General features: G+C 33.2%; 1 protein-coding gene and 1 long non-coding RNA gene across 3 annotated transcripts; one reads left to right on the forward strand and one right to left on the reverse strand.

Annotated features, from left to right (window-relative positions):
• Window positions 1-261: 261 nt before the first annotated feature.
• Window positions 262-6,689, forward strand: LOC108457163 (nuclear transport factor 2-like). Of its 2 annotated transcripts, none has more exons than XM_017756057.2 (9): window positions 262-482; window positions 1,242-1,430; window positions 2,786-3,080; window positions 3,164-3,402; window positions 3,483-3,660; window positions 3,798-3,919; window positions 4,006-4,071; window positions 5,498-5,561; window positions 6,167-6,689. In XM_017756057.2, the coding sequence occupies exons 2-9, from the start codon at window positions 1,245-1,247 to the stop codon at window positions 6,382-6,384; spliced, it is 1,368 nt and encodes a 455-aa protein (XP_017611546.1). In that variant the 5' UTR covers window positions 262-482; window positions 1,242-1,244; the 3' UTR covers window positions 6,385-6,689. The 2 variants fall into 2 exon arrangements, with proteins under 2 accessions (XP_017611546.1, XP_017611545.1); XM_017756056.2 differs by having other exon boundaries at window positions 263-482; window positions 1,245-1,430.
• A 1,328-nt stretch (window positions 6,690-8,017) lies between these two features.
• On the reverse strand, window positions 8,018-9,757 carry LOC108457164 (uncharacterized). Its single transcript, XR_001867056.2, has 2 exons — window positions 9,432-9,757; window positions 8,018-8,760 (listed from the first exon to the last, which is right to left on the reverse strand). It is a non-coding gene; the product is annotated as an uncharacterized LOC108457164 (long non-coding RNA).
• Between the last annotated feature and the right edge of the window lie 2,949 nt (window positions 9,758-12,706).

A 12,706-nucleotide genomic window follows, 5' to 3' on the forward strand; every position in this document is an offset into this window, starting at 1 on the left:
TTTGCCATTTTTTTTGTGTAGAAGGGGCAAAATGCAATCTAACTCTTAGTACAAAAGCCTCTATAATACTTTTATCCTACTTAGATTGAGTAATGATATTATAGAAATAGAGGATAATTGCCAAATTAAGTATAGATATTAAATTTCAAATTTAAATATAGCAGAGGGACTAAAACTAGAATTTAACCAATAAAAAACAACTAACGTAGAAAACCTAATTACTCATTACGAGATAATTAAATTTAAATTAATTAAAATAAAAACCTAATCAGAAAACCACACAAACCGTATAGATAGAACCTGACGTAAAATACCTTTCACAGTTCATAGGTAGCTTTCACTTCTCGCTTCAGCCCTTCCCTTATTTTTCTTCTCCATTTGTTCCCTTTGTATTTTCTGCCTGCAACTAAAACCCAGAGTGCCACCAAACCTTCAAAAAGACTCATAGTTTCTTTAAACCTTCAACATTTCCCTTTTTTCAGGTACCCTTTTATTCCTTTTTCTCCGATCTTTGTTTTTCCATAAATTTTTTACTTTTCCTATCCTTTCTCTAATATTCAAAGAAAAATATTTTTTTATTCTTTTGGTTTTAGTTGTGATATTTGTTAAAGTTTGCTGGATTTTTTATTCAATACTTATTCCTTTGATCAGTCATTGTAAAAATTTTATTTATTTTTAATTAAAAACCTGTGTTTTAGTTATGGGGTTTTGATTTTTTTTTTCATTTATACCTTTAAAGTTGCCTAAAAATGTTGGTTAACATATTATAAGCTGTTTCGTTTCCTCAATGAGTATTTATCTTTCTTTTTTTTTTTTAGGGTTTAGTTCTTTTTTGAGCTACTTGCTGGTTGGATCCAAGGAAAGATCTATCTTTGTTTTATTTTTATTTCTTTTTATAGATGAATCTTGGCTTAATGCTTTTGATTTTAGGGTTTTCATGAGAATATTAGTACGGTGTTCTTATAGAATGTAGGAAAATAGTGTAAATTAAGACCTTTTAATTGTATTTTTCACTATACTTTAAAGTTTTAAAAACAATTGTTGATATTTTGCCTATTTTTTTTAGCAATTTTGTAATGGCAATGCCTTTTAATTTGGTTTTTTTCTATTCTGTTATTTCAACATTCATTAATATAGGTTATATAACCTAGATTTTGTAGTTTAAGAGGCAATATATATTTTTTCATTTAAGCTTGAAGATATGTTTATGTTGATGGTTTATTTGTGGTGTTTTCTTCTAGCAGATGGCATTGGAAATAGCAACTCGACCTGCTACTCCTAGTGCCCAAGTTGTTGGAAATGCTTTTGTTGAACAGTATTACCACATTCTTTACAACTCTCCTGAATTGGCTCATAGATTCTATCATGATTCAAGTGTGATTAGCCGCCCGGATTCCAATGGTGTGATGACATCGGTGACAACCATGCAAGTAAGCTCATTGGATTGTTGTATTGCTTCTCAATGTTTGATGTTTTAGTCGGTTCATCTTTAAACAGTAAACATTGAATCTGTAACATGTTTTAAGTTCTTTGTAACTTGCTCGATTCTTTATACAGTGTGCTTTTGCTTCTGTAAATGGTCTTTTCTTAGCTACTGCATTGATAGTAAAACCTCGATAAATGAATGTCTGATAAATTAACAATAAAATTAATAATATCGAGTGTATTAATAATAACCTTGTTAATGCATAAGTGGTAAAAGTACTATGGAGGCCCTTTTGTACTAGGAGTTAGATTGTATTTTTCTCCCTTTACTAAAAAAAATGGGCAAATTAGTCCTTGTATCTTAGATCAAAGAGATCAAAGAGCAAACTGGTCATTTCTGTTAAAAATTTCATCAATTTCTACTGTTAGAAACTAGCTTAGCTGATGGAATAATCAGATGGTTACACATGGCATGCCATCTGTACCTCATGGTAACATGTAGGGACCAGTTTTTAACATTAGAAATGGACAAATTTTTTAACAGAAGACCAATTTGCTTAACCTATATGGACTAATTTGCCCATTTTTTGAGTAAAGGGTAAAATGTAATCTGACTCTTAGTGCAAGGGCCTCCGTGGTACTTTTACCTGCATAAGCTAATAATTTATATAATTCTTTAAAAATTAGTAATCCTGAAAAGAAAATACATAACGTTATATAATTAACAACTTTTGTTTTTCTCATTTAAGCTCCTTCTCAAAATATGCATCTAAGGTTTGTCTTTTCTTTGTAACTTAACCAAACTGAACATCTGTAACTTCTTGCAATGTAGACACCAATTCGGTACATTCTTTCATGTGTAACAAATAGTCAACATTATATATCTAGTGTTTTTCATTTACATGTCATTCATCTATCTTAGTAAAATATAATAATATACACATAAAAGTATTGTACACAAAGGTTCTATATTTAAAAAAATAATTTATTGATAAATGAATAATTTATCCATTATTGATAATTAAACCTCTTCTTTAAAATCATATTTTGTTCTTATTCCAATAGTATTATTTTATAGGGATGATTTTTGTATGATGTTTATGGATTAAATAATCCCACAGTTGAACATTTGTGCTTGGGTCATTAGCTTTTTGTCAATAATTTGTTGCTGATTGTGAGTTAGAGTTTATGAATTATGTACTGAAAAATGTGTTGATTTTCTGGTTTCATAAGACTCTTCTTTTATTTATAACCTTGCTCATTATCTGGTAAACAAACAATGTGTAATTTTCTTGTGGTATAATTGCTATCAGTATCTTACAGTGCAAAGAAACTCCAATATTAATTTTTTCTTGAGCAGGGTATTAATGAGAAGATTCTTTCCTTCGATTACACAAATCATAAGGCTGAGATTAATACCGCTGATGCTCAGAAATCTTATCAGGAAGGAGTAACTGTATTAGTAACTGGGTGTCTAACGGGCAAGGATAACATGAAGAGAAAATTTGCGCAATCTTTTTTCCTGGCTCCCCAGGACAATGGGTACTTTGTTCTAAATGATGTACTTAGGTATGTCGGAGACAGCGAACCCTTAGAGAAGCATAAAGTTAATGGTGTTAATGATGCTCCTAGAGTGCCTCCAACACCTGAACCCGGTAAAGCGACATTGTTTTCTTATTTCCTTTTCCTTATGTTTAAATCAATATTTGTTTTCGCTATTCATTTAATTTTGTTCCAGAGCCTACTCAAGTTTCAGAGCCTTCTGCACCGGATCCAGCTACTGCCCTTGTGGAAGAGAATCAAAATGTTGCTGAGAAAGTTTATGAGCCTTCAGACCAGGAAAAACAGTTGGTCGATGAAGACGAGGCGGTTGTGAAACCCCAGTCTAATTCAAACGGTGATGATATTACTGTAGTTGTTGAACCGGCTTCTTCTTCAGCCCAAGAGGATTCTGCAAAGAAATCCTATGCATCAATTGTGAGTTTATAAGTGGATATGTTCCATTTATCAGAATTTGCATCCATTCATTTGTTTAAGTTTAACAATTATTGTTGCAGGTAAAAGTACCAAAAGGAAGTCCGGGGCCAACAAGAGTCTATTTACCTTCTAATACTACAAAAGTGACACCCAAGAAAACTGAGAAGCAGCCTCCTATTTCTGCAGCACCTGCTACACCGGAAGCTTCTGCACCTTCCAGCGCTGATGCCCCTGAGAATGACAACATTCCGGAGGAAGGTATCTCGAATGTTTGTGTGTGTATTTTATGTTTACAAAAATAATTTGTTGGAGTATCTCTGGTAACGTGTGAAGTTAAATGATCTTGTAATTCTTTTAGTACGAGTAACTGTTTATCAATTGTATTTAACTTGCAGTTGAAGGCCATTCCATTTACATTAGAAATTTGCCCTTCAATGTGACGGCTACACAGCTCGAGCAAGAGTTTAAGAAGTTTGGACCAATCAAGCAAGGGGGTGTCCAAGTTAGGAACAATAAGGTCGGTTGCTTATGCATTGAATGGATATGTTGTATTCTCTTTCACTTACATTCATTTCTTGACATTTCTATATTCTTTTTATTCAGCAACAAGGGTACTGTTTCGGTTTTGTGGAATTTCTGTCTTTGAACTCCATGAATGATGCAATTCAGGTACGGCCTTTGATATAAATTAATAGGATGTTTCGATTTTTTCAATTTCACCATCTTACGCTTTTTACTGCCCTTTAATACCAACATTATATGGAACGAGTTTCATATCCTAAATCCCCTGGCCCTCACAGCATAACTCTTTGGGACTGCAGCATTTCTGCCTTTTGGCACTAAATAGCTTCACTGTTGGTCACCTACTGATTTGAATTCTGTTTAGGAACCATTGAGCAAGCGGTATACGAATTTGGAGCAAATCAACCTTTGTTTTATGTTTTTTTCCCTTTTCTCAAATTTCCTTGTTTTGGCATAATATATGAGAAAATCGATGCTCAAATAATTGTTCAAAAGTCAGCTGCGTAATAAATATCAGTAACAGATCATTGTTTGGTGCATGTATTGCTTATACACCTAACTTGGTTATTCCCTATTTTCTTTGGTTGAGTCCTATTCATTTCTGAACTAAAATGCAAATGCTTTCATGTTGTTTTAATGTTGGCTTTGACATTTGTTCCTTGCCTCTTCCCAACCATCTGCCTTGTTATTTGCACGAATATATGATCTTTGCATTGAAGTTGACATAATTTGCATTTCAATCTATTTGGACCCAAGTAACCTATATCCGGGTTAGGGATGGATTTGGTTAGGAAGTTTCCCTCACAGATTCAGGTAGGGTATGGGTTTTTACCCCCTGGATACCTATACCATAACCGGATTATTTTTAATTGGAAAAATATAATTTTGTTTGGTGTTTGAGAAAATTATCTCATTTTGAAGTTCAAACATAAGAAAGCAACAAATTGGATGCTCATAATGCGCTAAGTCTCACTCTGTAAATGATTCTCTTTTATGGAAAAGGGTAAACAATGTGAAGAAAACAACTAGCTGCTGCTTCTGCCTGATTCTTTGCTTCAGGTTTTAGATATTTTTATATTTTTATTGTTAGCATGAAAATAGTTTTATGATCTTTATTTCTTCTTTGTTAGCTTGAGAATACCCTTTTTTCCCCTGTCCTCCCTTGTAATGAAAGTTTGATCAAAAAGATCAAGGAATTGTTTGCCTAGAAACAAGTAGAGGCTATCAAAGAGTGGCTTTTACTTGTAACCTTGAGGGCTGCTTGCACCGATTGAATATCGATCTATGTCCCTTTTTATGTTGCTCAAAATCTTCATTCTTTAATACCCGTGCCTGACATCCATGTTCGATGCATATCTAGACATGGGTACAAGGATCATATGATCCTCCAAATAATGTTCATGTTGATAATGGTGCCAATAATGCTGTACTTAAAGTGTCATCTCTTGCATGGAACTTAAATTTGTACTGTTCTTTCATTTTTCTCAAGTATCACTAAACAATAGTGTCAATAATCTATACCAAGTTTACACTTTAGGGCATTGGGTTTATTGAGTACAGTTTACTCTTACAGGCTTCACCAATTACGATCGGAGAGCGTCAAGCTGTTGTGGAAATTAAGAGAACTTCAACTAGAGGTATGTAGATAGTCTACGAACATGGTCTGCTCCTTATATATTATAAGTCCTACATATTTTTTAGGGTAAATGCTTAAATTGGGGCTCAACCTTTTAGAGGTTGTTTACGTAAGGGCCAAACCTTTCAAAATGGTCAAATAAGAGCTTAACTTTTACAGAATTGCTCAAATAAAGACTTTTCATGCACTTCAGTCCAATTTGTAGAAAAAAATTAGGTAAATGTTGACAAATTCAGAATAAAACACATAACACCTGAATCTTGCTTGAATACAAAAGAAAGTAGTTAGAACATAATTTGGAACCTGATATACGACATTTGAGAAGCCCTTATTTGAGCACTTTTGAAAAGGCTAGGCCCTTCTCTGACCATTTTGAAAGGTTTGGCCTTCATTTGAGCACTTTTATAAAAGTTAGGCTCTTATATGACCATCTTGAAAGGTTTGGTTCTTATATGAACAACCCCTAAAAGATCGGGCCCAATTTGAGCATTTAGCCTATCTTTTAAGACTCGGGAAAGACATACTTAATTGTTTTCTGTTAACATAGATACTGCATGAACTATAATGATCTTCCGTGTCTGATCTGATGCTGCTGTTTCTTTGCAGTTGTTAGTGGAAGAGGTAGTTTCCCAGGACGAAGAGGAACATTTCGAAATGACAGCTTCAGGGGACGTAACTTTGGTGGAAATCGAAGCTTTGGAAGAAATGAATATGGAAACAGAGGTGAATATAGCAGTCGACCTAGGGGGGGTTCAACAGGTCGTGAAGGGAGAGGGAGAGGTAACCGATCAAGTCGACCAAACCAGAATATGGCTTCTACTTGAAAACCCCGTAGAGTAAGCTTATTATTTTTGTCGCGGAGAAATTATTATGATTATGATTATGATTATGATTATTTTTGATAGAGATAGTGATGGATAATTCGGATGAATGGGAGTTGGGGTAGGAATTCATTCGAGTTTGACAAAGGAATCAAAATGGTTGGATTGAATGTTAATATGAGAGAGGGCAGTGGTTTTAGCTTTAGAGACTAGAGAATTTTGTGTAGGACCTCTTTTGTTACCATCTCAAACATTTGAGTCCTGATTTTAACATTGTTTTTCAAAATTGGATTTCACTGTTTGAGAAATGCTTTTCTTAACTTGGTATTTTGGTTTTTATTTTTATTTTAACTGAATCAAAAACTTGGTATGGTTGCATATTAAAATATCAATTTTTACGGACCATGGAGGACTTTGTACTAGAGTTAGAATTCTGCCCCTATATGTTAGATTGCATTGTAGATCAGCATGAGGCACATTATGTGTCACCTTTTAATTATTCTGTCAGTCATGTCAGTTTTCAATAGTAAAATTGGATGAAATTTTTAACAAAAATGATTGGTTTGTCCTTTTATCTATAGTGTATGAGGATTAGTTTGTACGATTTTTGAGTAGGGTCAAAATGTAATTTCACATTAGTACAGGGGTTTTCATGGTATTTTCACCTGATAAGAACACTTATCTAAACTAGCAAATCAATTAATTATGAACTATGAGCACGATGGAATTCATTTCAAATTGCAGTTCTTTTATAAGTCTAGTGATTAATGGATATGTTGCTAATTCTGATCGTCAAATATGGGCCCTTTTAATCTCTGGACTAAAGTTAGAATCAATCTCTCGGTTAAACAACTTAATTGGAGTCCTCTCTTTTTCTTGATTTAGATATATGCATTTCAATTTAAACATTGATTTAACACTCATGATGTTCGAATCTAGCAAGGCTGAGATGGCGGTGGAACTGGGTGGTTTACCTCGTTGGGTACAAGATTGAGAGCCATTGTTTAGGGTGTTCAGGGGAAGATGGTATTATAGTTAAAGGAAGGAGGTTGAAGGAGAGGAGAGAGATCTCCTTGTTTTTTGGTGTAGTTGAGGGTATTTATAATTTTAGCTGTGATCTTGTGTAGAGTCCTTATGGTGGGTCAGACACAAGTGGCTAAGTGGTCAGTTATTATAGGTCTAGATAGGGTGATGATTGGAGATGTTGAGCTTAGAGATGAGGATTAGTGAAATGAATTCACGCGGAGGAATGTGTAAATTGACAAATACAATTATCTAATTTCTCAAATTAACTTGAAACAATCATTAATATACAAATGAAAAAAAGTAAAGAACAGCATTCAACACTGATTTGTATAGAAATCCAAATTTAGCTTTGAGAAATTTCAATACAAATATATAAATCCAACTACTAATCAGAAATTACAAGATTCAAGAACAAAAGATTTGTATTTATACTAATTTCAATACTAATCACCAAATTAACATTAAAACAAGTTAAAATTCAAGTGAAATGTCACCCATCACTTGATCCATTGTTTTTATTTATTTAAAAAAAGATTAGTTTGACTTGAATGATTGTGTCTTTAAGTTTATGAATTGCAAATTAAAAGTTAAGGTAAAACAATTAGCAAAATGGGTCAAAGTTTGTTCTTTTAGACCATTCCCTTGAGAAATTTTACATGGCATTCCAACTAAGTTTTTTTATTTTTCACATTGGATTTTGATATCCCTCCATTCAAACGACCCTAAATCCTAACAATGAGATTGAACCAGTTTTGAAGCATCGCCTTCTTCATCTTTTTTTTTTTTTTTTTTTTTAGAACTCGTTCATCAAGCTTTTAAGGTCCGTGCCATTAGCAACACCGCCTCTTTGAGATTCGTCGTTCCTTGCTCCTTGGCGAGAGGCGGAGCAAGAGAAACGGGGTGGGAGAGGATGAAGACATGGCAAAAAAAGAGCATGGATGGTGCCTGTGCGGGGTATCTTGTGATGGTGCTTATCTCCAGGATGCTTCCGGTGCCCATCGCTTCCAGCCCCTCTTGAAGTGGGTTGTCATTTTTGAATCGGTGTCGAACTTGGGAGGAACAAAGGTTAAGAGCGGCTGAGAAGAATGTTGGGGTTTAATAGACCGTGGTTTCATGGGTTTATCCTTAAGCTATACTCTGTATTGGCTTTAATGGGTTGGCATAAACTTTTTATCAGAACCGAATCATATGGGTCCAGAAAAGAGATTAAACCAATTTTATCTTCAAAAAAGAAAAGAGGCTGAATCAGTTGTAAGGTAATTCACTAATTATGTTGGGTTCTTCATTTCTTGCTATTGATGATGATTGATCTACTATTCTCCTCTTCCTTCTTGTGCTTTCCCAGTCTGATTTCTGGTACAGTCAAAAAGAAGCTTTTAACATTAGGGTATGTTTTTCAAGAGGATAGGAATTGAGAAATAAAATTAAGGGTTAAATATAAAATTAGTAACTAATTTTTTTTATTTTTTTCAAACTGATATTTGAATTTTTTTTTTGTCAGTTAAATTGGTATTCGAGTTTAAGACTGTTAATTTTTTGTTGATGTGACAATGCTAGTTAATCGCATACCGTTACGTGTTGTTCTCTTGTACTTTTTTTTTTTTTTTTTTCGTTTTCTCACCCTACTTCCGTTCTTTGTCTTTCATTTTTTTTTTCTTCTATCAAAAACTTATGATTTCACATTCCTTTCTTTCTTCTGTCAAAAACTCTCATCTCAAAATTTTTCCTCACTTTCTCACCATTCAATCATCACTTCACCTCTATTTTCTAACCCTGCTTCTACACTTCATCATCTTTCTTCTTGTACGGAAGCTATTATAAACCTTTTGCAATCTTATCGTAGCCTCTATTTGTGCAGTAGAAAACTACTCAGTTTTTTAGCACAGTAAGTTTCAAAAGAATCAAATACTCAACAATAACGTGAGCATTCTTTCCATAAGAGCATCAATAAATTGGGCTAAGTAAAACAGAATAATATCAATAACAAAGGTGTGTTGTGTCAGAATATTAGCAAATTGCCTTACCTCGGCAACTTTATTTCATTCAAGGAAGATGTGGTTTACTATCTTTGCCTCGCCACAGCCTGAACAGTACGGGTCAACATTACACCCCTTTTCCAACAAACAGGCTCTACATGGAATAAAGATTGACTACAATGGTTTCCATAACCTTTTGAACTCGACTATGACTCTCCTTATAGTGGATTTTAACTCCCAGCCTTTAAATTCCTATTGTACCTGGTTCCATTTAACCACTGCCATCTCTTTTGTTAATTGAGATTTTGAAGACTCTCCCTCCTTTCCTAGAATTCTTTCCACACTATCAGAAGCCCCATTAATACTAATGTTTGGATTACAATTTCAACAATCACAACCACCAAGTGTTTATACTTGTTCAATGTCATTGGGCCATCCTGAGCCCTAAATTCCAGCCTACCTCATTAATACCTACTTTAAAAGCATGTAAGGGCTTTTTGGGGGTTGGTTGATAGTGGCTGGAAAATGAGCTTTTTTTCAAATCTCTTTCATTTCTTTTTTTTTTTCCAGATTTTTAAATAAAAAAAACTTCCAATTTTTTAATCAAAAGCTTCTTCTCTAATTCTTCCTTCTTCTTTTTTCAATATATGTTTGGAAAAGGGGGTATTTTGGGTTTATAAAGAACAAGGATAGGTTTGTTTTGGGCAAACATGGAGTTTGTTTCAAAAAGGGTTTTGAGGATTTGAGTTGAATCATTAAGTGAGGATTGAGTTTGGATTTAAGGATTGTTGTAGGGTGTTGTAATGAAAGCTAATGGGGTTAATTTTAGGGGGGTGGTGTTGGGGTTTGAGGGTTTAATGGTGAGAGAAAAGAAAGGTGGAGATCAACATTGGATTAACGTAGACAATCAAGAGGAAGAATGTATTATTGAAGAAATGGTAGATCCTTCATTGACTATGTACGACTATGCCAAGCCAACTCTGATTGAGGTTAAGTCTAATATCATTAGACGAAATATTGCTACAAATAACTTTGAGATGAAGCTGAATACAATTTAGATGGAGCAACAGTATGTTCAGTTTAATGGGTTACAAGATGAAGATCTAAATGCTCATCTAGCAAAATTCTTATAAATTTATGATACTTTCAAGATCAATGGTGCTTCTGATAATACCATACGCCTGAGGTTGTTCCCATTTTCTTTAAGGAATAGAGTAAAGCAATGGTTGAATTCACTTCCTCGGGGTTCCATCACTACTTGGGCTCAAATAATAGAGACGTTTTTATTAAAGTTTTTTCCACCAGCCAAGACATCCAAGTTGAGGAAATATATCTCTTCTTTTGCCCAATTGGAGCTTGAGATACTTTATGACACATGGGAAAGATTTAAAGATCTTTTCAGAAGGTGTTATCATCATGGTCTACCTTTATGACTGCAAGTTCAAACCTTCTATAATTGTTTAAGTGTTGAAAAAAATTCGATTTGAAACGATTTTTTGCATAGAGGAAAATAAAAATTTTAAAAACCGACTTGATTTGTAATATTTATAGTAATAAACCCTAAATCGAATTCGCACTTGTGTTTTTGGATAGACGGATCCTTTTCATTCTAGACTTTTAACCAAACAATCGTCTCCACTATTCTCGTACCAAGAACTACTTCAAGTGTGGACTCGAACGATTCAAATAAAAAATAGAACTAGAAATATATATTTTTTCTTTTGGGGTGAAAATGAAAAATCTCTTCTCAAATAGAAACCGACATAATTTTTATTTCAAAAAAATAGATTTAATAGTTGAGAATAAATTCTCTCTTTTTCAGCAAAGTAACAATATCTTAAAGTTAGGGGTGAGCAAGACTCGATTTGATTCGAAAAAATAAAAAAAAAATCAAATTTCGAGTTAAACGAATCGAGTTATTCGAGTTATTTGAGTCAATTCGAATTTTTTTTTTTGAATTTTGAGTTTGAATCGAGTTGAGTTTTCGAATTCGAATAACTCGAATAATTCGAATAAATCGAATATCAAACTATAATATTTTACATTTTTACCCCAAACTCTCAAACATTTGTACTTTTTCCTCAAAACTTTTACTCCTTCCCACTTTCCCCCCAAAACTTGTACTCTCCTCCCATCCCAACCCCTCCATCTACCCAAAATCCATTTCCAACCAATTTTTTTTTTTTTATATTTTCCCTCCAAAATTTTACTCCGCCATTTACTTTTCCTCAAAATTTTACACCCAAAAACTCTTAAAACCTTTTATTTTCCCCCAAAATTTTTACTTTCTCCCACTTTCCCCCTAAAATTTTTACTCCTCTTCCATCCCACCCCACCTCCCATCTACCCCAAACCCAACCCCCCCCCAAAAAAAAATTTTTTTTTAAATATTTTCCCTCTAAAATTTTACTCCCTCTTATTTACTTTCCCTCAAACTTTTACTTCCCCAAAACTTTTTATTTTCTCCCTAAACTTTTACTTCTCACCTTTTACTCCCAAATAAAAATGTTAAAATTTTATGTTGGTATCAATTTCACATTTTATCTTTAAAATAACTTTTATTAAAAAATCACAATTTTATATTTAATATTTTTTAATTTCAAAATACACAATGACAAGAATTTGAAGATAATTGAAATAACTAAGCAAGCAAAGAAGCTAACCCGTATATAAAAGATTAATAAATAAATTATGAGATGATAAAAGTTAATAAAAAAATTGATTACAGTGGACAGATTTTATTACGGTGGGTGATAGTGATTATAAGGATCCAAAATTATTTTTAAAAATTTAACTCAAACAAATATATTCGATTCGATTCGATTCAAATTCCATCTCACTCGACTCGATTCGAGAAAATTTTAAATCAAATTAGGATGATAAAATATGATTCGTCAACTCGATTAACTCAAAATTTTTTCATTCGATTCGATCGAACGCTCACCCCTACTTAAAGTTGTGTTAATAGCTCTACTGGTTCCATCTATTTATAAGGAGAGAAGGTAGAACACTTGTTGAATTGTAGAAGTTTATTTCAACTAGAAAAAATAAACTCCTAGTCTAAATAGAAGTATAGGTGGCAACAACCCTAGTAAATATTACTAGGGTTTGTCGTCCACCATTTTTAGGGGCTTTTGGGCATCTCCTATATCGTGTCTAATTACAAATACTTCTCGAACTTTTAACCCAATACTTTATAATTTGATCCAACCTAATATTTGTTTTTCTATTTCCCAAAATAAATTTCTCAATATATTTCCAATTAAATAATATTCTCAAGCCAATTCTAATTCCATTAAAATCATGATGACTTTACCGTAAAA

Source organism: Gossypium arboreum, chromosome 9 (genome assembly GCF_025698485.1).
Source record: "Gossypium arboreum isolate Shixiya-1 chromosome 9, ASM2569848v2, whole genome shotgun sequence".
Classification (NCBI taxonomy): Eukaryota; Viridiplantae; Streptophyta; class Magnoliopsida; order Malvales; family Malvaceae; genus Gossypium; species Gossypium arboreum.

What these genes read in the sequence shown, in the direction of transcription:
- LOC108457163 (XM_017756057.2), top strand. Translation starts at nt 1,245, where the DNA reads ATGGCATTGGAAATAGCAACTCGACCTGCTACTCCTAGTGCCCAAGTT. An exon ending in CATCGGTGACAACCATGCAA is followed by an intron (nt 1,431 to 2,785) that starts GTAAGCTCATTG and finishes TTTCTTGAGCAG; the next exon opens with GGTATTAATGAGAAGATTCT. An exon ending in TAAGAGAACTTCAACTAGAG is followed by an intron (nt 5,562 to 6,166) that starts GTATGTAGATAG and finishes GTTTCTTTGCAG; the next exon opens with TTGTTAGTGGAAGAGGTAGT.